The following is a 24,796-nucleotide window of genomic DNA, read 5'->3' on the forward strand; positions in this document are numbered from 1 at the left end:
TAAGTCCAAGGTGTTCTTTACCTATTCCCTCCTTTCTGCATCTCATGTGGCAATGTGCACATTGGCCTGGTGCACACCAAAAACCGCTAGCAGATCCGCAAAATGCTAGCAGATTTTGAAACGCTTTTTCTTCTTTTTCTGTAGCGTTTCAGCTAGCATTTTGCGGTTTTGTGTAGCGGTTTTGGTGTAGTAGATTTAATATATTGTTACAGTAAAGCTGTTACTGAACAGCTTCTGTAACAAAAACGCCGGCAAAACCGCTCTGAACAGGCGTTTTTCAGAGCGGTTTGCGTTTTTCCTATACTTAACATTGAGGCAGAAACGCATCCGCAATCCAAAATCTGCAGCAGCCCGGGAATATGCGTCTCTGCAAAACGCCTCCCGCTCTGGTGTGCACCAGCCCATTGAAATACATTACCCAAGCGTATCCGCAGCCGCAAGCGGATCGCAAAACGCAGCCGAACCGCTCTGGTGTGCACTAGGCCCTATTGCAGATTTTTGAGAGCATGTTGTAGATTTTTTACCTTACAAGATGGGGTCTCCAGTTACTTTAGATATTAAATATTTACTTGATCTTACTGATGAATATGTGCCACCTACATTTGATAAGGCCTTTATGATAGAAACTCTCTTTGCTGCTATGAAACGTTTTACCTTCCAATGGTTATCCCCTGTTTCTCCAACACTGGATTATTGGAAAACTAAGGTCAAAAGCCGTTTTCCCTACAAGAAGCTTGTATACACACACAGGAAATGCCCTTCCAAGTTTAATAAAGTCTGGGACCAATGAATAACTAACTCTCAGACATGAATAACTAGAATCTTAATGGTATACAGACTAGATAACTTTCAAGTTCAAATTGCTACATCTTCTTTGATGACTAATTGTAGGTATCATTTTATATACTGTAAATGCTGATTGTTGATGCTCCTTGCTGGTGTTCTAACTACAAACACTTATTGACTATGCAATGCCATATACTGTTGAAGTTTTCTTCAATAAACACTTTTGGTTGATGAAAAAAGGAGCTAATATGGTGTGCAGGAGGTAGAAACACATTGGAGCTTAAAAAGATGCCAGCTTTGCTAATCCAGCAAATGTAAAAAGGAACATGACAGAACAGGCCATTGTTGGAGTGACCATGTTGCCCTTGCATTGCTAAAAGTCAGCTAAGAATCAGAACTGTACAGAAATACACACATCATTATCTTTATACTTTTTTTAAATGTATGTAATATTTTCTATTACGTGCATTTACTGATGCATACTGATTGAGTTTACTTATTGTGGTTTTTTTTCCAGTTTGCACCAAAGAACCAGTCTGCCCTCCTGAGCCCCAGTGTCCTCCTCCACAAGGTAATTACCCCTTTGCTGCTATCACTTTAGTGAATTGGTACTGAAATGTCTCACTAAAATACAGCTCAGTTCCCAACATATACCCTTAGACTGGAGAACCATTTTAGCATGCACTTAAAAGAGAAACAAAACTCAAGGCTAGAGTTGCATTGAAATTACCAGTAGCACTCCTTGGCCACAGGAGAGGGGGGTTAACTTACCCATGCCGCCTTAGCCGATGCACTCCACTCGCCATGCTTCCTCCTTCAACCTGCAACAAGGAAGCATGGGAGTAACATTGAACACGTTGTGGAACCCGAGTGCATCTGCTCAGGTGGCGGCATGGGTGAGTTAACCCTTGTGTGGGCAGGAAGTGCTACCTGTAATTTCAATTATGAGCTACCCTACTGAAGAGGACATTCAAGAGTGACAATTCTTACTGAATGATCATTTAGGAAGGGCAATCTGGAAACTCAGCAGCATAACAGTGAGATTTGAAGAGTGCTGGTGCTGCTTAATTCTGCAATAAATGTCATAATTCCAGAATGGATGAGCTATTGGTGATTTATCTGACCTCAGCTAATAAATGAGCACTTTGTGTCTAGAGTGGGAATTAAAATCACATAAATAAGCTTGTTTTTAGAAAAACACAAAACTCACATATGCATTGATGACAACCTGTAGGTATAAACATAAATACTTTTGTTTAGGTATTTAACCCCAATATTGGGCATTAGATCATGTGATAAACTCATGCTCATGTATCATAATATACAGTACAGAACTTTTTTTCCTCAAATATATTACACATTTTACTGTACTATAATGACATTATTTCTTTTTTGTTTAGTGTGCCAGCAAATACCTGTGCAAAAGTGCCCTCCTCCTCAAGGTAATGACAGAAAACAAACACATTAATTCATTTCATGTAGAATGTTGACTGTAAAAGTCCAGGGTATGTGTACAAATACAAGTCTGCATATTTTAGACAGAACACAACAAGCATAACAGATCTAGAATCCCTTGGCATATGCATACATCTGTACCTCTCTACACTGCCCCCTCACCACAACTACCTGGGGTTCCTCTTCGCTTAACATGGGATGTTCAGTCACACCAATGACAGTGTGTCTCTGTGTCCAGTAGTATTCTGATGGAGAGCTCTATTCACTCACTATAGAATGGAGTCACACTGCACACCATTATAGTCTGCAGCAGTGCGGAGAAGTGTGCATAACTCTGCACTTGTCCATGTGATTTAGGAATATGCCTTAACCTCTTCAGCCTTTAGTGTTTTTTCACCTGATGCATTCAAGCAATTTTAAACTCCTATTCATTCGCCAATAACTTTATCACTACTATTCACAATTAATTGATCTATATCTTGTTTTTTCCGCCATCAATCAGGCTTTCTTTGGGTGGTACATTTTGCTAAGAACTATTTTATTCTAAATGCATTTTAATGGGAATATTAAGAAAATAATAATACAGGCTACCATAATTAAAACCTATGTATTTTATTTGCCCATTTATCCCGGTTCTTACGCCATTTAAATGATGTCCCTATCACAATGTATGGCACCAATATTTTATTTGGAAATAAAGGTGCATTTTCTCCATTTTGTGTCCATCACTATTAGCAAGCTTATAATTAAAAAAATATTACCAATATAACCTCTTGACATGCATATTCAAAAAGTTTAGACCCTTAGGTATCTATTTATGTTTTTTTATTGTAATTTTTTTTTATTTAAACCTTTTATTTGAGTATTTTTGGGTGTGTGTGAGGTAAACAGTTAATTTTAAATTAAAAAATGTCTATTCATTTAAAAAAAATTGTATGTAGATGTAGTTTTACTATTTGGCTACAGTCATGTTTTTTTTTTGGGCTTCCTGTAAGCGTACTTACAGGAAGTGAAGAGGGTATGTGTAACAGAATGATTGCGTCTTCTTCTCTTCTTGTTTTAATGGGACTTAGATCAATGAATGGAAACTGCGTCTGTGCACCCCAGCCCTGCGAACCCCCGTGGCTTTGTTTTTTCAGGGACGTAGCTCCTACGTCCAGCATGTATATTTGGACGTAGGAGCTACGTCCTAAATGCTAAAGTGGTTAAAGGACAACTGAAGTAAGAGGTATATAGAGGCTGCGATATTTATTTCCTTTCAGGCAATACAGGTTGCCCGACATTCTGCTGAGCCTCCGTCTCTAATACTTTTAGCCATAGACACTGAACAAGCATGCAGGACATCAAGTGTTTCTGTCATGTTTGTCAAATTTTACATGTATGTCAAATTTTACATGTTTGTCAAATTCGACATGCTTGCTTCTGGTGTGATTCAGACACTACTGCAACTAAATAGATCATCAGGCCTGCCAGGCAACTGGTAATGTTTAAAGGAAATATTGAAGCCTCCATATTCTTCTCACTTCAGTTGTCCTTAAAGAGACTGTGCACCTCTACAGTATATCAGCTGCATCTTAAGAACCTTCCATACAGTGTAGGTTGGATGTTATTTATGTACAACTACTAGCATTTGAACAATGGTATTTTTATGGTCACGAGTGGGGGCATTCACAGTACTCACTTTGCACTAGTGCTTTTGCACAAGAACCACTAGTGCTACAAGTATGATAAGAAAGATATGGAGCTGGTATGTATTATATATATTGTTATAGTTTAAAAGTTCAAATATTACTACTTTTTTTTTATAATATACCCCTTTAAAGCCATATATGTGTTTTCCTACTTTTCTTTTTGACATTTTATAAACAGATGCTCTTCATATGTTTGTATTTCAAAGTTTCTAGATAATTTGAACAATATGTTTTTTATGCCTTTAGTGCATTGTGAGCCCCAACCGCAATGTCAGAAGCAGCAGAACAAATGTGTGAAGAAATGAAGAAGGCTTTTTAAACAGCATTCAAAGAAGAAAGATGAATATGTGATATATATATTTCTGTGATATGGAAAAAAAGCATTGCCTATCATTTGATTTAATAAATTGACAAATATTAACATTTTGTGTTTCCTTGCATTCATGAATCAGACCTCACGGAATGTATACAATGTTTTGTAGTCACAGGCATGCACTATAGGATTAGCAGCACAGACTAGAACTGGATTAAGGCCAAGCTGGGCCCTAAAAGCATGGTTTCATTTTTGTCCCTCAACCTGGCAGGAAGTGACATTGGAGGGATGACGAAAAAGGAAGGAATATAGAAAAAACAAGAATGAAGGTGAAAGAGAGGAAGGAAAGAGAAGTTATCCTGCGAAACAGCTGTTAGGCTGATCTTTACTGCATGTATGTCTTTGAAGGTGTTGGGAGTATAGATTAAAGGTGACTACTGAAGCAAATTGGTGCCCAGAAACTCTCTGTTCCTTTATTGCATACAATTTATCTATAAGCTGGAGGCACAATTGTTGATTGCACCTATATCTCCCGACCTGCCAGGAGCTCATCTTTTGCCGATTTTTCTTGCTCTTGTGGACCAATTACTAAGGAAAGAGGGACAGGATGGAAAGGGGGAACAAATACAAGATAAAAGATGGAGGTAGGATGAGGTAGAGGACAGAAACAGGGGTCAAGAAAGTGTGTGGCAGAAAAGAGAGCAGAGATTGGTGAGTGAGAACGTGTGTGTGTGTGTGTGTGTGTGTGTGTGTGCGTGTGTGCGTGTGTGCGTGTGTGCGTGTGTGCGTGTGTGCGTGTGTGTGTCATTGTGGAAGTCAGACTCCATAGTGGAAGATTTCCTCCATTACAGACTACTTTGTGATAAGTTCTCCTTTGTCAGACCACTTATTGACAGATTCATTACCATGTAAAGAGATTTTATACCTCTTATGTAAAAAGGTTTCTATAGGGATAAACCCCCCAGTGTCAGTATCCCATTATGTCAGACATGATGGTGAAAAACCCACCCAGTGTGGATCGTTCCTTTGAAATAGCTTCCTAATGTAGATCCACGTGTGATGGGTCGCAGTCAGAGCCCTCTGTGACTTGCCTCTGTATCAGACCCTCTGTGATAGACCTGTTAGACCCCCCCCATGATAGACCCCCATTCAGAATACCCTGTGAGAGACCCCCAGTAAGCCCCCATTGATACAGACAGCAGTTAGTACCCCCGTGAAAGACCCTTGTGATACTCCCTATTTGACAGACTCCAGTAAACTCCCCTTTCCCCCTTGACAGACCTGTTATATCTCTGCTCGGTCCATGCCCTGAATATCACTTAAAATTCATGTCATTTGGATTGTTCTCCTCCCCAAGATATGGTCAAAGAGTCATAACTACTGTTTATTGCAGGAATTCCACATTTAAATATTAAAGTGGTCTGAAACTGAGAATTTCTTCTTTGCTCTAATGCTGGGTACACACGATGCAATTTCCCTCCTGACACACGGAAATTGGGCGATTATTTACGACATGTCCGATCAGCTACCGATTGTTAAAATAATTCATTTTTGCACACTTATAATTGGAAAATCAATCGCTTTACTGATCAGGAGCGCTTTGGAGATGTACACACGATGCAACTTCCCGTCTGATCACCTGTCGATCAGGTGGGAAATTGCATCGTGTGTACCGAGCATAAAAGATTCTTTACAGTCTTAAAACTACTATCACAAAAAAAAAATTGTAGAAGAACAGTATTCAAACAGTTAAACACAGCACTTTGTTTTGTGTAGCTTGTGATCCATATCAGCAGAGAAGATAACATTATCTTTTGTTTACATTCCTCTTTTGTTACAATTAGTTACAGCCAGTCGCCAAAGGGAAATAAAACTTTACTGAGCTGACAAGCAGAGACAGATGAGAAATGTTCACTAGTTGCTTTATTTATATATTTTGTATGTTCTCCCTGTGTCTGCGTGGGTTTCCTCCTGGCACTATAGTTTCCTCCCAGATACACAAAACATACAGATAAGTTAATTGGCTTCCCCCTAAATTGGCCCTAGACTATGATACATGCACTACACAATACATACATAGAGATATGATTATGGTAGGGACTAGATTGTCAGACCCTCTGAGGGACAGTTAGTGACAAGACAATATACTCTGTACAGCGCTACATAATATGTTGTCACCATATAAATACTTACATAAATAGAAATAAATAAAATACGTCTTTTCTCACTCCACTGGCTACCCATACAATGGAGAATCCTTTTTAGAATCCTTTTTTTAGTTTTATAATTATGGTTAATTATCGTTAGAGATGGCCCTAACGGTGCGCATGCTAACCAATTCACGCGAACTTCAGTGGTTCGCGAACCGCGAACTATATGCGAGTTCGACCCGCCCCCTATATTACATCATTAGGGTCAACCTTGACCCTCTACTCAGAGTTCCCCAACCCTGTCCTCAAGGCCCACCAACAGTAAATGTTTTGCAGAAAACCACAAACATGCACAGGTGAGGTAATTAGCATCTCAGCAGAGCTGATTAACTGCATCTGTGGATTTCCACAAAACATGCACTGTTGGTGGGCCTTGAGGACAGGGTTGGGGAACACTGCTCTACATCACAGTCAGCAGACACAGGGTAGCCAATCAGGCTACACTCCCTCCTGGAGCCCCCCCCCCCTTCCCTTATAAAAGGCAGGCAGCGTCAGCCTTTTCACTCACTCGTGTGGCTGCAGTAATTATAGAAGAGAGAGAACCTGCTGTAGACATAGGGAAAGCTTAGTTAGGCTCTTGTGTTAGGCTTGTTAGCTTGCTCCTTGCTGATACTTATTGCTAAAAAGCACCCCTCAACAGCTCTTTTGAGAACTAATGTTGTTCAAGTGATCTATTTTTTTTGTGTGTGTCCCACAGACACTTGTGTTGCATATACAGCCCTGTCAGTCAGCCGTAGCTGGCCCTTGGCTCCTTGGTAATTCCTATTGTGCCACTGCCAGGCCCAGCACATTCAGTGACTACCTGTGTGTGTGACAGCTCAGCTGCACATTTGTAAAACCAATCACTGCATACCTACCTGTTCAGTGCACCTACCTACATGAGCGCACGCAGTGTTATATTATATACCAGTTATTGCACCTCTTCATGGTACCTGTGTGTGTGACAGCTGCACATCTGTAATACCAATACAAGCATGCATCCAGGAGCACCCACCAGGCTCAAAAATTAAAGTATGAGCCCAGATCCTTGCCCTTATACCACAAGGGGTAAAAAAAGCAGTTCCTAGAAGGATCGGCACCCCACAAAGGATTTGTATTTAAATCTTTATTGCATAAAAGATGACAGGCAGCGACAACCCGCTGTTTCGGCCTAGGACAGCCTTTCTCAAATTGCCAAAAAAGTCAAATGCCGGTGTGTGTGACAGCTGCACATTTGTAACACCAATCACTGCATACCTACCTGTTCAGTGCACCTACCTACGTGCTCGCACGCAGTGTTATATTATATACCAGTCACTGCACCTGTTCATGATACCTGTGTGTGACAGCTGCACATTTGTAATACTAGTCATTGCATAATTGTTTACAGTACCTGTGTGACCGCACGCTGTTTAATATACCAGTCTGTGCATACCTGTTAACTGCACATGGGTGACAGCTGCAAATTGTATTGTAATACCAGTCACTGCATACCTTTCACTGCACCTGTGTGACTGCACATTGTATTAGTCAGTGCATACCTTTCACTTCATCTCCCCCGATATGGACAAAACAGGCAGAGGCAGAGGCAGACCCAGAGCCAGGCCACCCGACAGGTCTGTTCGAGGTCGTGCTGACGTGATTTTGTGCGGCCCTGGACCAAAGTATAGTGCTCAGAAGAAGGCACGTCCCATCAACTCCCAAGATTGTCAGGACGTGGTTGACTATATAACAGAACACTTCATCTTCAGCAGCCACCAGTGCTACTACAAGCACCACATCCGCTGCATTTGACACTTCGCAGGAGTTATTTAGTGGGGAATTTACTGATTTACAGCCATTATTGTTACAACAAGATGAAGGCGCTAAGAAAGCTACACCACTTCATATTTTTGAGTTAGGCGACATTATGGACGTAAGGTGTGAGGAGGAAGATGATGAAGTACCTGCTGTTGGTGCAGTTTTGGAGGTGTCTGATGCAAGCGAAGCTGGGGATGATGATTATGATGATGATGATGATGATGATACTGCCATGGATGCCACGTGGGATCCTAATAGACAAGATGACCAAGGGGACAGTTCAGAGAGGGGAGTCAGAGAGGAGTAGAAGGAGGCGAGTTCCTGAAAGAAACGGGGAACTCGTCATCAGAAACAGCTGGTGGCAGTGTCCGGCACCATGTATCGCCACCTATGGACAGCCAGCCAACATGCCCTTCAATGTCAGCTGCTGACGCCACAATAGTGCCCACACTCCTGGGCTCAGCGGTGTGGAAATTTTTGTGTGTGTCTGCCTCAGATCAGAGCAATGCCATCTGTTCTCTCTGCCACCAAAAATTGAGCCGTGGAAAGGCCAACACCTGCGTAGGGTCAACTGCCTTACGAAGACACATGGAGAAAAGGCACAAACTGCAATGGGAAGACCACCTGAGGAAAAGCAGCACACAAAAGCAAAGCCACCCTCCTTCTCCTCTTCCTCATTCAGGTGCATCATCTTCAGCCGCTTTCTCCCTTTCACCTTCACAATCACAGCCAACCTCCTCCACTCCGCCTCTCACCTTGAGCGGTTCCTGCTCCTCTGCCCACAGCAGCATTCAGGTGTCCATGAGGGAAATCTTTGAGCGGAAGAAGCTGGCAATGTCTGCCAGTCACCTTGCCCGGCGTCTGACAGCTGGCTTGGTGGAACTGTTAGCTCGCCAGCTGTTACCATACCAGCTGGTGGACTCTGAGGCCTTCCGAAAATTTGTGGCCATTGGGACACCGCAGTGGAAGATACCAGGCCGCAATTATTTCTCAAAAAAGGTGATACCCAAACTGTACCGTGAAGTTAAAAGGCAAGTGGGGTCATCTCTGGCACACAGCGTTCGGTCAAGGGTCCATCTGACCACGGATGCCTGGTCTGCCAAGCACGGTCAGGGCAGGTACATTACTTACACAGCTCATTGGGTCAAACTGGAGACTGCTGGCAAGTAGCGAGTACGTGGCTGTGCAGCAGACCTAGTTGTGACACCTCCACGGCTTGCAGGCAGGCCTTCTGCCACCTCCTCTCCTTCTCCTCCTACTCCTCCTGCTACATCCTCTTCACTGTCGTCCTCCTCCTCCTCCTTGGCTGAGTGGCAGTTCAACTCTACTGGTGCTGCGATCTCCTCTCCAGCTACACAGCCCCAGCTCCCCAGGGCCTATGCTGCATGTCAGGTATGACGGTGTCACGCCATCTTAGACATGTCTTGCCTCAAAGCGGAGAGTCACACTGGAGCAGCTCTCCTGGCTGCTCTTAACAAACAGGTGGATCAGTGGCTGACACCGCACCAGCTGGAGATTGGCAATGTGGTGTGTGACAACGGCAGCAATCTCATTTCGGCTTTGAATTTGGGAAAGTTGACACATGTACCCTGCATGGCACATGTGCTGAATCTAATAATTCAGAGCTTTGTGTGTAAGTACCCAGGCTTACATGACGTCCTGAAGCATTCCAGGAAGTTGCGTGGGCATTTCAGGCGGTCTTACATTGCCATGGCACGCTTGGCCGATATTCAGTGGAGAAAGAACTTGCTGGTGGAACGCTTGATTTGTGATAGCCCGACTCACTGGAATTCAACCCTCCTTATGTTTAACCGCCTGCTACAACAGCAGAAAGCCATCAACCAGTATCTCTTCAACTACAGTAGAAAGACACACTCTGGGGAGATGGGGATGTTATGGCCGAAGTACTAAACAATCATGCAAAATGGCTGCAGGTTCATGCGGCCATTTGAGGAGGTGACAAACATGGTGAAACGCAGTGAAGGCGCCATCAGTGACTTGATCCCATATGCTTTCTTCCTGGGGCGTGCCGTGCGTAGAGTGGTGGATCAAGCTGTGGAGGAGCATTAACAGAAACAGTTACAGGAACAGGAGGAAGAGTTGTGGGATCAATTCTCAGAACCAGATGTTTCCTTAACACCTGCGGCAGCACAGAGGAGGGGGGAGGAGGAGGAGGAGAAAGAGTTGTGTGGGGAAGAGGAGTCAGATGATGAGGAAGGTGTTTTTTTTGGGGGGGGGGGAAGGAGGCAGAAGAACAACTGCAGCAGGCATCGCAGGGGTCTTGTGCTGCTCAACTTTCCCGTGGTGTTCTTCGTGGCTGGGGGGGAGGAGGAGAACTTACCTGACATTACTGAGGAAGAGCAAGAGGAGATGGATAGTATGTCTGCATCCAAATTTGTGCAGATGGTGCCTTTCATGCTGTCCAGCCTGTTGAGGGACCCCCGTATAAAACAACTCAATGGGAATGAGCTGTACTGGGTGGCCATGCTACTAGACTCTCGCTATGGGCACAAAGTGGTGGAGATGTTTCCAAATCTCCAGAAGGCAGAAAGGATGCAGCACTTGCAGAACAAGCTGGCAACTATGCTTTACAGTGCGTTTAAGGGTGATGTCACAGCACAACAGAATAAAGGTGCCACTGCCAGTAATCCTTCTCCCATGTCCACGCAGGCAAGGACAGGACGCTCTAGCAATCTCATGGTGATGTCGGACATGCGGACATTCTTTAGTCCAATGCCTCGCCTTAGCCCTTCCAGATCCACCCTCCACCAACGCCTCGACCGGCAGGTAGCCAACTAACTGTCCTTAAGTGTGGATGTAGACACTGTGAGCAGCGATGAACCCTTGGACTTCTAGGTGCGCAGGCTTGACCTGTGGCCAGAGCCAGGGCAGTTTCTAGGCTAAAATGCACCCAGGGCGAGGGTGTTAAAATTGCGCCCCCCCCCCCCCCGCGGAGCCAGGTATACATGCCCGCTGTATAGGTTAGCCAGGTCTAGTTACACTCAGTATAGGTAGCCAGCTATAGGTCCCCCCCAGTATAGGTAGCCAGGCATAGTATAGGTAGCCAGGCATAGGTGCCTCCAGTATAGTTAGCCGGTATAGTTGCCCCAGTATAGGTTAGATAGGCAGGTGCCCCCGGTATAGGTTAGATAGGTAGGTGCCCCCAGTACTGGTTAGCTAGGTGGGTGCCTTTAATATAGGGAGTCAGATTAGTTGCCCCCAATACAGGTTAGATAGGTAGGTGCCCCACCAGTATAGGTTAGATTAGGTAGGTGCCCCCCAGTGTGGTTAGATTAGGTAGGTGCCCCCCAGTGTGGTTAGATTAGGTAGGTGCCCCCCAGTGTGGTTAGATTAGGTAAGTGCCTCCCAGTATAGGTTAGATTAGGTAGGTGCCTCCCAGTATAGGTTAGATAGATAGCTGCCCCCCAGTATAGGTTAGATTAGGTAGGTGCCCCCCAGTGTGGTTAGATTAGGTAGGTGCCCCCCCCCCCCAGTGTGGTTAGGTTAGGTAGGTGCCCCCCAGTATAGGTTAGATTAGGTAGGTGCCCCCCAGTATAGGTTAGATTAGGTAGGTGCAATCCCCCACCCAGTGTGGCTAGATTAGGTAGGTGCCCCCCAGTATAGGTTAGATTAGGTAGGTGCAACCCCCCCCCCCCCGTGTGGTTAGATTAGGTAGGTGCCCCCCAGTGTGGTTAGATTAGGTAGGTGCCCCCAGTATAGGTTACATTAGGTAGGTGCCCCCAGTATAGGTTAGATAGGTAGCTGCCCCCCAGTATAGGTTAGATTAGGTAGGTGCCCCCCAGTGTGGTTAGATAGGTATGTGCCCCCCAGTGTGGTTAGATTAGGTAGGTGCCTCCTAGTGTGGTTAGATTAGGTAGGTGCCCCCAGTATAGGTTAGATTAGGTAGGTGCCACCCAGTATAGGTTAGATAGGTAGCTGCCCCCCAGTATAGGTTAGATTAGGTAGCTGCCCCCCAGTGTGGTTAGATAGGTAGCTTCCCGCCCCCAGTAATGGAGGGGGGAGCCGGAGCCGCGGGGAGGGAGGCCCGACCTCTCGCTCCCTTCCCCTCCGGGCGCCCTCCGTGCTCCCCCCTCCGAGTGTGACTGCACATGAAGCGCTGTCTACAGAGCGCATTAGCGCAACTCACCACCCTCCCTGGTTCCAATCGCCGCCGGTCTCCTCTTCTGTCTTCTCCTCACAGCCGCTGATACAGTTACACACGCACATGCGGCCGTTTCCATGCTATACCACTAACGACTAACGGCGTTAGGCGGTCGTTAAGTGGTCAAACATTTATGTGTCATTGGATTAATAACAATCGTTAAAAATGAATTTTAAACAAAGTGATAAATTAAAAGAAAGTTTATCTGTAGATCGATATTTTTGAACGTATTATTGTAAAAGAAGGAATTCGGCTGTATCCTTTTTTATAGCGCCTCTATTTCATGCATGCCTTTCATTCTGCCCATACCCTTTCCAAAGCCTTTCCAAACATAAACGAGACAGCTCCAAACCTGGACACATCTAATTCAAAACAGAAAAGCCACCTGCTTAGTCCGGCATTTATGATCACACAACATTTCTCCCTGTACGCACCATTATATACTGATCTGAGACAAGCTTAGGCGCTTAGGGTCCTACAGGAGAAAAGCGCTTTACAACTGTTTCCTTGTCGTTGTTATCAGGAGTAGTGATGCTCGGATACCCCCTTTTATTATTCGAGTTTGGTCGAATTCGAATAGTAAATTATTCGAATTCAGTCGAATATTCGAGTCGAATATTTTTTACTATTCGATTCGACCTCGGACTTCGAGCTCACTATTCGAGTCGGTATTCGAGCTCATTATTCGAGCTGACTATTCGAATTGGCTTTAAATAGCTTCCAACACTTGTTTTGAGGGTGAATGATGCAAGAAACATCTTTTTTTTCCAAGTAACAACAGCAAGTGATTATGTGGGGATGTTCCTTTAAAAAAAAAAAGGTGGAAAGAGAAGTTGTGTCCAGAATTGTGTTCAGTACTGTATATACTTCTTCTTCTTCTTCTTCTTCTTTTTTATCTTCTATATCTTCTTCTTCTTCTTCTACTATATCTTCTTCTTCTATATCTTCTTCTTCTATATCTTCTTCTATATCTTCTTCTTCTTCTTCTATATTGTCTTCTTCTTCTTCTTCTTCTTCATCTTCTTCATCTTCTTCATCTTCTTCATCATCATCTTCTTCTTCATCTTCTTCATCTTCTTCATCTTCTTCTTCTTCTTCTTCTTCATCTTCTTCTTCTTCATCTTCTTCTTCTTTTTCTTCTTCTTCATCTTCTTCATCTTCTTCTTCATCTTCTTCTTCATCTTCTTCTTCTTCATCTTCTTCATCTTCTTCTTCTTCATCTTCTTCTTCTTCATCTTCTTCATCTTCTTCATCTTCTTCATCTTCACCATCTTCTTCTTCTACATCTTCTTCATCTTCTTCTTCTTCATCTTCTTCTTCTTCATCTTCTTCATCTTCTTCTTCATCTTCTTCTTCTTCATCTTCTTCATCTTCATCTTCTTCATCTTCTTCTTCTTCTTCTCCTCCTTCTTCTTCTTCTTCTCCTTCTTCTTCTCCTTTTTCTATATCGTCTTCTTCTTCTTCACTTATTTCTCTTTTATATTTTTTTTTAAAGAAATGCAGCTATTTTTGAGCGTAATAAATAGCTGGTGGCGCACACATGTTGGAAGCGCCATTGTATGTGCTACCTGGCAGTGGAAACACACAGACAGCAGGAGGTAAATTCAGCAGCAGCAGCAGCAGGAGGAGGCGGATGATTGTGTGGCAGCAGGCAGTCAATGAGGTAGGCAGCGAGACATAATAGGCTGTGTGGTACCTAGCGGTGGTACCAGGCCGCAAATACACAGCATGAGGTTCCAGACAGCGGTCGTGAAGCCCACATCATGTCCAATACACAACTGGGACAACACAGTTTTCAACCCGGACACCTCTAAAAATAATATCACACAGTATTAATAAAAAGTATATATAATTTTTTTGTTTTTTTAAAGAAATGCAGCTATTTTTGAGCGTAACAAATAGCTGGTGGCGCACACATGTTGGAAGCGCCATTGTATGTGCTCCCTGGCAGTGGAAACACACAGACAGCAGGAGGTAAATTCAGCAGCAGGAGGAGGAGGATGAGTGTGTGGCAGCAGGCAGTCAATGAGGCAGGCAGCGTGACATAATAGCCCTGGTACCTAGCGGTGATACCAGGGCGTAAATAAACACAACAGGAAGTCCCAGACAGCGGTCGTGCAGCCCACATTGTGTCCAATACACAACTGGGACAACACAGTTTTCAACCCGGGCACCTCAGAAAAATTAAACCTTTTTTTTTATGGTTTTTTGGTTTTGTTTGTAAAACAAATTACACAGATATATAGCTATTGTTTGACGTAATAGCTGGTGGCATAGTGGCAGCAGAAGGTAAATCTGTGTACCCTGGCGTTGGGAAACACAGACAGACAGCAGCAGCAGCAGGAGGAATGGAGGAGTAATTATGTGAGCAGCTATTGTTTGACGTAATAGCTGGTGGCAGAGTGGCAGCAGAAGGTAATTCTGTGTACCCTGGCAGTGGGAAACACAGACAGACAGCAGCAGCAGCAGGAGGAATGGAGGAGTATTGTGAGTGTGGCAGCAGGCAGGCAGCGTGACATAATAGCCCTGGTACCTAGCGGTGATACCAGGGCGTAAATAAACACAACAGGAGGTCCCAGACAGCGGTCGTGCAGCCCACATTGTGTCCAATACACAACTGGGACAACACCGTTTTCAACCCGGGCACCTCAGAAAAATTAAACTTTTTTTTTTATGGTTTTTTGGTTTTGTCTGTAAAACAAATTACACAGATATATAGCTATTGTTTGACGTAATAGCTGGTGGCATAGTGGCAGCAGAAGGTAAATCTGTGTACCCTGGCGTTGGGAAACACAGACAGACAGCAGCAGCAGCAGGAGGAATGGAGGAGTAATTATGTGAGCAGCTATTGTTTGACGTAATAGCTGGTGGCAGAGTGGCAGCAGAAGGTAATTCTGTGTACCCTGGCAGTGGGAAACACAGACAGACAGCAGCAGCAGCAGGAGGAATGAAGGAGTATTGTGAGTGTGGCAGCAGGCAGGCAGCGTGACATAATAGCCCTGGTACCTAGCGGTGATACCAGGGCGTAAATAAACACAACAGGAGGTCCCAGACAGCGGTCGTGCAGCCCACATTGTGTCCAATACACAACTGGGACAACACAGTTTTCAACCCGGGCACCTCAGAAAAATTAAACCTTTTTTTTTATGGTTTTTTGGTTTTGTTTGTAAAACAAATTACACAGATATATAGCTATTGTTTGACGTAATAGCTGGTGGCATAGTGGCAGCAGAAGGTAAATCTGTGTACCCTGGCGTTGGGAAACACAGACAGACAGCAGCAGCAGCAGGAGGAATGGAGGAGTAATTATGTGAGCAGCTATTGTTTGACGTAATAGCTGGTGGCAGAGTGGCAGCAGAAGGTAAATCTGTGTACCCTGACAGTGGGAAACACAGACAGACAGCAGAAGGGCAGTACACAGCAGCCCACTGTAGGTGTAAAATGTGTGGCTGCAGGCGACGTAATAGTCAAAGTGAACCAGGCTGGCTTAGTGAGCAGGAGCCAGGAGGTGGTAAAGGGTGGTAAGGCACATTAACGATGGTTCTTCAGTTCATGTCCCCCTCTCGCCGACAACAGGGGCCAGGAACTCGCCTTCCACCCACGCCTGGTTCATCTTGAGAAACGTCAGTCTGTCCACAGACTTGTGAGACAGACGTGAGCGTTTCTCGGTGACCACGCCACCAGCTGCACTGAAGCAGCGCTCGGACAGCACGCTGGAAGGGGGACAGGACAGCACTTCCAGGGCGTACTGCGCCAGCTCGCTCCAGATCTCCAGGTGCTTGACCCAATACTCCATGGGATCAACAGGGGCATCGCTGTCAAGCCTGCTGTAGGACCCCATGTAGTCAGCCACCATTCGGGTCAGGCGCTGGCTGTGACCGGAGGAGGATGCTGCTGCATGCACCTCCTCTCTAGTCACTGCTGCCGGAGCCTCTACAGTCCTGTAGAGCTCGTTGCTGAGAGACAGCAGGTCTGTGGGGCGCTTGCTGCTGGATGCAGGCACCTGCTGCTGCCTCTGTGCTGGCTGGACAGTGGGGGTGGAAGGCTGGGGGAAGGCTTCCTCCAAGCGCTCAACAAGGGCCTGCTGCAAGCTCCTTATTTGTTGCGCTGGGTCTCCTCCTGCAGGCGGCAGGAACTGGCTCAACTTCCCCTTGAGGCGTGGGTCCAACATCATGCTGATCCAGATGTTCTCCCTCTGCTTCATCTGGATCACCCTGGGGTCCTTGCGCAGGCACGTCAGCATGTGCGCTGCCATTGGGAAGAGGCGGGCCACGTGTGCTGGCACATCGGCGGCAGTGCTGTCCTCATCCTCCTCCTCTCCCTCCTCAGCCTCATCCTCTCTCCACCCCCGCACCAACTCAGCTGCACTGTGCTGATCCCCCTCATCAGCAGCAAGGTCAGGGACCTCCACCAAGTCCTCCTCCTCCTCCCCCTCAGAGGTGGACTGTGCAGCTGCTTGCCGCTCCTGCTGGTCCAAGGCTGCCGCTCCCTGTTCCAGCAAAGCATCGAGGGCCCTGTTCAGCAGACAAACCAGGGGCACCCACTCGCAGACCATAGCATGGTCCCTGCTCACCATGTTAGTGGCCTGCAGAAAGGGAGCCAGCACTAAGCACACCTGCTGCATGTGCCTCCAGTCATCATCGGGGACGATGGATGGGATGTTGCTGGTCTTGTCCCTTCTCTGAGCGGCGGAAACAGTGGCCAGGGCAAGGTACTGGTTGACAGCGTGCTTCTGTTCAACCAGACGCTCCAACATCGCCAGGGTGGAGTTCCAGCGAGTCGGAATGTCAAGGATCAGCCGATGGCGTGGCAGCTCCAGCTCCTTTTGCACGTCTTCCACGCTCGCACAGGCTGCAGCCGAGCGCCGGAAGTGACGCACAACGTTCCTTGCCGTTTCCAGCAGTTCGCCCATCCCCTGGTAGGTGCGCAAGAACTTCTGCACCACCAGGTTCAGCACGTGGGCAAGACAGGGGATGTGGGTCAGGTTTCCCCTGTCTATTGCGGCAACCAGATTAGCCCCATTGTCGGCAACCACCTCTCCGACTCTGAGGCCTCTGGGGGTCAGCCAAATCCTCTCCTGCTCCTGGAGTTTGGCCAACACATGGGTTGCCGTCAGCTTGGTCTTCCCAAGGCTGACCAAGTGCAGCAGCGCTTGGCAGTGGCGGGCCTTCACGCTGCTGCTGAGGCGGGGGGTTTGGCCAGGTGTGCCGGAGGATGGCAGAGGATCGGAGGAACCTGCTGCAGTTCCCCTGACCCTGCGGGGTGGCACCACCCACTGTGTTGCTGCTGCTGCTGTGCCCGCTGCTGCTCTCCCATCCTCACCCCCTTCCACCAAGCTGACCCAGTGGACAGTGAAGGACAGGTAGCGGCCTGTCCCGAAGCGGCTGCTCCAGGAGTCCATGGTGACGTGGACCCTTTCACCAACCGCGTGCTCCAGCCCTCGCTCCACATTGGCCATCACAAAGCGGTGCAGTGCAGGAATGGCCTTGCGGGCAAAGAAGTGTCTGCTGGGGAGCTGCCAGTCTGGGGCTGCACAAGCAAGCAGCGCACGCATGTCGCTCCCCTCCTGCATGAGCGTGTACGGCAGGAGTTGGGAGCACATGGCCCGTGCCAGCAAGCCGTTCAGCTGCCGCACGCGACGGCTGCTGGGAGGCAGAGCCCTAACCAACCCCTGGAAGGACTCACTCAAAAGGCTCTGGCGTGGCCTTTTGCTGGCACGGGAATCAGCAGACACAGCAGAGGAGGCCACTGAGGACTGGCTGCCAGAACAGGCCTCAGTGTCGGCGGCAGAAGTTGCAGAGGGGGGAGGAGCAGTGCGTTTCCGCACTCCTGCTGGTGCTGCTGGAGGAGCAGGAGGGCGGGTGGCTGCTGTTGCTGCTGCTGCTGCTGCTGAAGGCTGTGCAGTGATGGGTGTGGTGCCACTGCCAGCACCAGATGCCTTCAGCCTCTGGAACTCCTCATGCTGGTGGAAATGTTTCGCAGCAAGGTGGTTGATGAGCGAGCTGGTGCTGAACTTTAAGGGGTCTGCACCTCTGCTCAACTTCCGCTGACAGTGGTTGCAAGTGGCGTACTTGCTGTCCACAGTGGGCATGGTGAAAAAGCGCCAGATTGGTGACAAAAACAACCCCCTACGGCATGGAACCGCTGCTGCCTGTCTCCCTGTGGTGGTTGGGGGGGGAAGGGGCTTGGGTGCGGCTGGTGGTGGTACTGGCAGATGCTGCTGCTGCTGCTGCTGAGCCTGAGACACCAGCAGGCTGTGGGACCTGCCTACTGCTGCCAATGCTTGCAATGATGCGCCTCCTTGCAAGGCCCACAAGCGCATCCTCCTCCTCCTCCTCAGAGCTGCTGAGGACGACATCCCCTGGAGGTGATGGCACCCAGTCTCTGTCTGTCACCGTGTCATCATCATCCTCCCCCTCCTGAAACATGTCCTGCTGGGATGATGACCCCCCAAACTCCTCTCCTGATGCATGGATGGGCTGCTTGACTGTCGCCACAGTCTTGCTGTCCAATCCCTCATCCCCCAAAGTGCCCATCAGCATCTCCTCCTCAAGATCGCCAACAACAGCAGACAATTTACTCATGATGCCTGGGGTCAAAAGACTGCTGAATGACAGGTCGGCGAGTGACGGTGAACTGGCCTCCTCCCCAGGCCCTGCTGGGCGGCTGCTGCGAACAGGGGTGGTGGTGGTGGTGGTGGTGAGGGTGGAGGCCTCGGATGCAGAGCTGATGGCGGGCTGCTCATCCTCCGTCATCAGTTGCACCACAGTGTCTGCATCCTTTTCCTCAATGGGACGTTTCCGACCCGACTGGAGGAAAATCGGAGCAGGTGCTACACGCTGCTGCTGCTGTGTCTCTGCAGCGTGAGTTGCAGATACTCCTGCTGGGCGGCGCCCAAGGCGTCCACGGCCAGTGGCTATAGGAGGAATGTTAGCCACTGACGCTGCTGCTGCGGAACTGTGCATGGTGGCGCGGCCGCGGCTTGCCACAATGCTGCTCCCTCTCCTCCTGATTCCCTTGCTGCCCTTCCCCTTGCCCAAACCGCGCTGGCTGCCACTTCCAGACATCTTAGATGTTTTGGGCGTAAACACAAAAGTTTTTTAAAAGGGCGGGTGAAAAGTGGGGTACTTTAATGGAGTGGGTTGGTGGGTGAGGTGACACTAATCACTAAGTGATTAGATCGCTAACTGATTAGTACAGTACAAATACAAAATACAATAATCGGTAATCAGTAAGTGTGAACAGTGAACAGTGAGTGTGTCCCCTAGTACACTAACTAGAAATTACAATAATCAGTAGTAATCACAAGGAAATAGAGTGTGTGTACACTACAGACAGTGAGTGCACGCACGCGCACACACGCGCAGGAGCTAGCCTATGAACAGTGACTGAGTGAGTGTCCCTAGTACAGTAAGTAAGTAGTAACAGTCAGGAAGTACAACTAGAAATTACAATAATTAATCAGTAATCAGAAGGAAATAGAGTGTGTGTACACTACAGACAGTGCACGCACACACACACGGTCACACGCAGGAGCTATGAACAAACAGTGACAGTGAGTGTCCTAGTTAGTCCTAGTATAGTTATATAACTACAGTACAAAATACAATCACTCAGTAGTACTAGTAAAGGACAGCAGAAATACTGGTATATATGAGAAGAAATAAACTAACAGAGGACAGGAGAGAACAGCTGAGCTGCCCACACAGGCAGGCCCTGAGGCCTAAAGTTGTGTAAGCTTGCCTGCAGCAGCTGGCTCTCTAGTAACACACAAGCTACTAACTAAAATACAATGTCTATCTAACTAACAACAATATAGGTGTATATAGGAGGTGTATGTGAGCAAAAACGCTAGGTAAATGACCACAATAAAGCTCTTGCTAAGCCAAAGCACAAAGGAGCAGATCTCTCTCTGTACAAAGTCAGGCAAGGACGGAAAAACCGAACATGGCGGCCGCTATTTATAGGGTAGGGGCTGGCCAGGGTCCCCCTCAGTGATTGGCTGCCGTCAGAGGGCCTGGGAGCCCTCTGATTGGCTCTAAGGACATCAATCTGGGCTATGACGCTATTCGAGCTCGGTATTCGAGCTCGAATAGCGCTGTTAGCTCGAATAGCGTGAATAGTGAATGTGCTATTCGAGTTCACTCGAATAGCCCATTCGAATATCTCCAGCTATTCGGAGCTCGAATACCGAGCTCGAATAGCTGAAAAAGAGCTTGAATATTCGAGCTACTCCAATATTCGAGCTCTGCTGAGCACCACTGATCAGGAGTATTTCCCCAGCCAGCCTGAGATGATCTGGCCTATGTTTACCATTCAGGAGGAGAACCTGGCCTGAATTCCTCTGCTGTTTGCGTAGTCCATGCAGTACAAAGGAAACAAAAACAAAAAAGGAAGGGACCTCAGATAAGTTAATAGCAGGACTAGTACACTATGCATTCATGTTTTCTCTTTAAGTAATATGTCAGTTTAGATACACTTTAAATAAATTTCACAAATAATTACTCACACAGTTAACAAAACTAAAGGCTGAGAACCTGATAGCTTTCATTTCATAACTAATAGTTACTGTTGCAGGGCCAGCACTTCCATAGAAGCAAAGGGGGCAACTGCCTCAGGGCCCCAGAGCCTGTAGGGGCCCCTAAGGTGTGTCCCCTCTCCCCTCCAGCTATGGTGACCCATACCTGCCTGCAAGGAATGAGGAAGAGAGGCACAGTGGGGAGAAGTCTGGAGTGTAGAGCATGGTGCTGCCTCCTGTGTCCTGCCTGGATTAAGTAAGACCCCAATGTGTGTACACTCTACATTTGTAAGGGAAAGGAGGAGAGGAATAATGGTGTCCCCTACAATGCTTTTGGGGATATATGAGGGACACCTAATGATTTTGTGTGGTTGGGAATGTGGTGGGATAGGTCCTGAGAGTTGGCTTGGAGGTTGTGTGTGTGTGTGTGTGTGGGGGGGGGGGGGGCATTGCTAGGAGGGCCCCCAAGTTACATTTTCTCCGGGCCCCATTGTAGCCAGAACCGTCCCTGAACTGTTGTAAGCAGGGCCGGCCCGCTCATGAGGCGGGGTGAAACATTTGCCTCAGGCGGCAAACTTCAAAGGGCGGCACCCGCCCGGGGGGGGGCGGCCGCCGAGCCGGAGGGGTAGCGGGCAGGTCGGGGGTATTGGGCCTAGCGGTGGGGAGGGGGGGTCGGACCCCCCCTCCCTCGCCTGGGTCCCCCGATCTGCGCTCCCCTCCAGCCTGTAATTAGTAAGCTGCTGCCAGATCGTAAGAGGCACGGGCGGGGAGGACTCACCTTTTCCGCGTTCCAGCGAGCGCTCCACTGACGTCACTTCCTGCATCGCCGCCCACTGTATTGTAAGTGGACGGCGATGCAGGAAGTGACGTCAATGGAGCGCACGATGGAACGCGGAAAAGGTGAGTCCTCCCCGCCCGTGCCTCTTACGATCTGGCAGCAGCTTACTAATTAGAGGCTGGAGGGGAGCGCAGATCGGGGGACCCAGGCGAGGGAGGGGGGGGTCCGACCCCCCTCCCCACCGCTAGGCCCAATACCCCCGACCTGCCCGCTACCCCTCCGGCTCTGCGGCCGCCCCCCCCCCCCCCCAGACCGGGGGGGGGGGGGGGGGGCGGCGGCGGCGTTTGCAGCTCTGCTAAATTTGCCTCAGGCGGCAAAAAGTGACAGGCCGGCCCTGGTTGTAAGTTATGTCTCCAGATGTAGAAAAAAAATGTTTTCATGAGAAAATCACATACTAATTTCCCCAGGATTACTCCCATTGGTGCCCAATTCTCTTCTTCATTATTTACCATAGTGAATTAAAGCCACTTTCCTTACCTTCCCTAGTGGCTGTTACCAAAGAGTTGGATATTGTGGGCATTTTTGAAGATGCGTGAGTGGATCTCAGTGTTGTCCCTAAGGGAGACCTACAAACTAAAGAAGAGTGGGGTGGCGTTTTCTCTGTACAGGTCATTTTTTATATCCATGCCCAGGATACCACTTTAAATGTGTGCCTTTTGGATTGTTCTCAGCCAAAAGTAATTTCTAGAAAATTGAAATCATAATCACTCTCTATTGCAGGAATACAACATGTAAATATTAACCTTGATGAAAACCTTATCTATGGAAGTTATTTAGTGAAACAATGTAACTTTTCAGCAGATCTTACACAGACCAAATCAATACAACCACTGAGTCCCCTTCATCCTGCTATGTGCATACTGTCAAAGATGTTTGACAGTGAAAAGTCTAACATTTCTCTAAAAGGACATCCAAGGTGAAAATAAAATGATGAGAAAAACAATTGTATCTATCCTCCTTCTCCACAAAATGACTTTTTAAAACATCCCACAGTTTTAGTTTATACTTAATCTAGTTTTTACATTTTTACTGTTTCATTGTATTTGCTCATTGACACCTTCATTGAAGTATGCTAGAGCTCAAATCGATGAATTATTGACAATTTTTTCCTCTTTCCTGCTCTCAGAAGCCGTTTACTGACAGGAAAGTTTTTTATGGTTGTAATTACTTATCAGTGAGGGTTATGCTCTAGTCTGACCCAGTCCAACCCGGTCCTGACTCTAAAAGAAACTGTCACTTGCATACCTGATGTTTAACTCTTTCAGGCAGAGGAAAAAAAAGGAATACAGCCTAGTTATTTGTGTTCTTGGCACTATACATACACATGTCTATCTCATCATGTCACGTCACCTCGGTTGTCCTTTAAAGAGACAACACAATTGCTAAAGTTCTTCATTCACATTCATGTAAAAAAGGCTATTGTAAAAAAGGATGCAGGTGATTGTGGCTAGTAGAATAAACAAAAGTGGGGACACCGAGAGCCCAATATAGTGTAGTAAGCAAAACAATAGGTTGGAATTGAAAAGTATATAGTGTATATACTCACAAAAGTGGGTTACCTCCTAGGTAACCACTGTATAGGCAGGTGAGGAGATTAGACCTGTCCTCACTCAGGATTAAAAGTCGCTCTCTGTAGATCAGGAAAAAAAGAGATGGGAATCGAACCCTCCACCAGGGGTGGATATTGGTAATATACGAGTGAACAGAGGCACGAGCAGGATAAAAGGTACTAAAAAGTTTAAAATTCCTCAGGAGGTGGTGGACTCGCCTCCTTGAATTAGACAAGATACTGTCAGCTTTTTAACAACAACAGGTTTATTTATATACTCCAGACAACCATGCAACGCGTTTCGCAGGTATATTCCTGTTTCCTCAGGCAATAACAAATAGGAGTGCACGCAGTACAGTCTCAAGGTCACGATAAGCGCCTCTGTTGGGTATCTTTATCAATATTTTACTATTTCTTAACCTAACCCTTCTCTCACACAGAAGCCTCCCTCTTATTGATGTTTAACGCTAAGACCTCCCTCTATCGACGTTGATGCATAACCCTATGAACTCCCTCGACCAATGCCTAACTCTTAACCTGCCCCTACCTATGCCTAACCCTTAACACCCCAGGTGGTGCCTAACACCATTCCCCCCTCCTAACCTTAACCTATCACCACCACCCCCCCCCCCACACACACACACACACAATTTGTGGCACAGAAGGATACTTTAAATCACCGGGGCCAAGGCTTCCTGATATGCAAACCTTGCCATTACATAGATTGCCTTTCTCCGCTGAAAATTGCATCTTTTATATTGGACTCGTATGGCAACACCCTTTTTCCTGCACTCTTTTTGGCTTGTTCCGCTTCTTTGAGCACTGCTCTGTGGATGACTGAGCTAACTTGCTCAGCCACCATAGATAGCTAAGGAAGCTTCCCATTGAGCTGAATATGTTCAGCTGTGTGAAAAGTGAGGGTCTCCTTCATAAAATGGCTTTCTTCAGTGGGGGCGGGGCTCCGAAAGGATGACAGGACATAGTATCCTCCTCCTTTTCCAGAATGCCCTCCTTACTGCTGCTATGGATGTGAGCTCTTCAGGCAAACCCCCTTGCCCAGTGTGGTGCCCACTGCCCACTAACTTGAAAATGGACCAATCAATTTAGACTTTGGTGGAACTTGATTGGTCCATTTTCAAGCTGCATATATTTGCATAAAAATTACATAAATTTGCATAAACTCAGAAGTATTTGCATATCATTGGTCATCCCTAATTATACTATTTCAGTACACCAAGCAGAGATATATAAGATCTGACACTGCATGAATTTGAGTTTAAAAGAGCTTTATTGCTAACAGCTCTCCAAGTTGCTTAAAAGTACAGTTATTTCGCATGCAAATAAACTTGTATGGTGCACATACCTGTTGTGGTTAGGTGAGGTTGTGGGACATGATGGTGGTTACGGCTCGCCCCACAACCTCACCTAACCACAATTGGTATGTGCACCATACATGTTTATTTTGCATGTGAAATACTTTTAAGCAACTTGGAGA

The 24,796-nt window shown here is 47.0% G+C and overlaps 1 protein-coding gene across 3 annotated transcripts in view; it reads left to right on the forward strand.

Moving 5' to 3' along the window:
- The window catches only part of LOC137535718 (uncharacterized), an 89,353-nt gene that overhangs the window by 46,557 nt on the left and 18,000 nt on the right, over window positions 1–24,796 (forward strand). The window contains exons 5-7 of one of the 3 annotated variants that reach the window (XM_068257590.1): window positions 1,304–1,357; window positions 2,187–2,228; window positions 4,179–4,338. In XM_068257590.1, the coding sequence (XP_068113691.1) occupies window positions 1,304–1,357; window positions 2,187–2,228; window positions 4,179–4,229 (147 nt within the window). In that variant the 3' untranslated portion in view covers window positions 4,230–4,338. Of the gene's footprint in view, window positions 1–1,303; window positions 1,358–2,186; window positions 2,229–4,178; window positions 4,339–24,796 lie in introns of those variants that run through there. The other 2 variants (XM_068257591.1, XR_011024459.1) reach the window with 2 other exon arrangements.

This window comes from Hyperolius riggenbachi, chromosome 10 (assembly GCF_040937935.1).
Source record: "Hyperolius riggenbachi isolate aHypRig1 chromosome 10, aHypRig1.pri, whole genome shotgun sequence".
NCBI lineage: Eukaryota > Metazoa > Chordata > Amphibia > Anura > Hyperoliidae > Hyperolius > Hyperolius riggenbachi.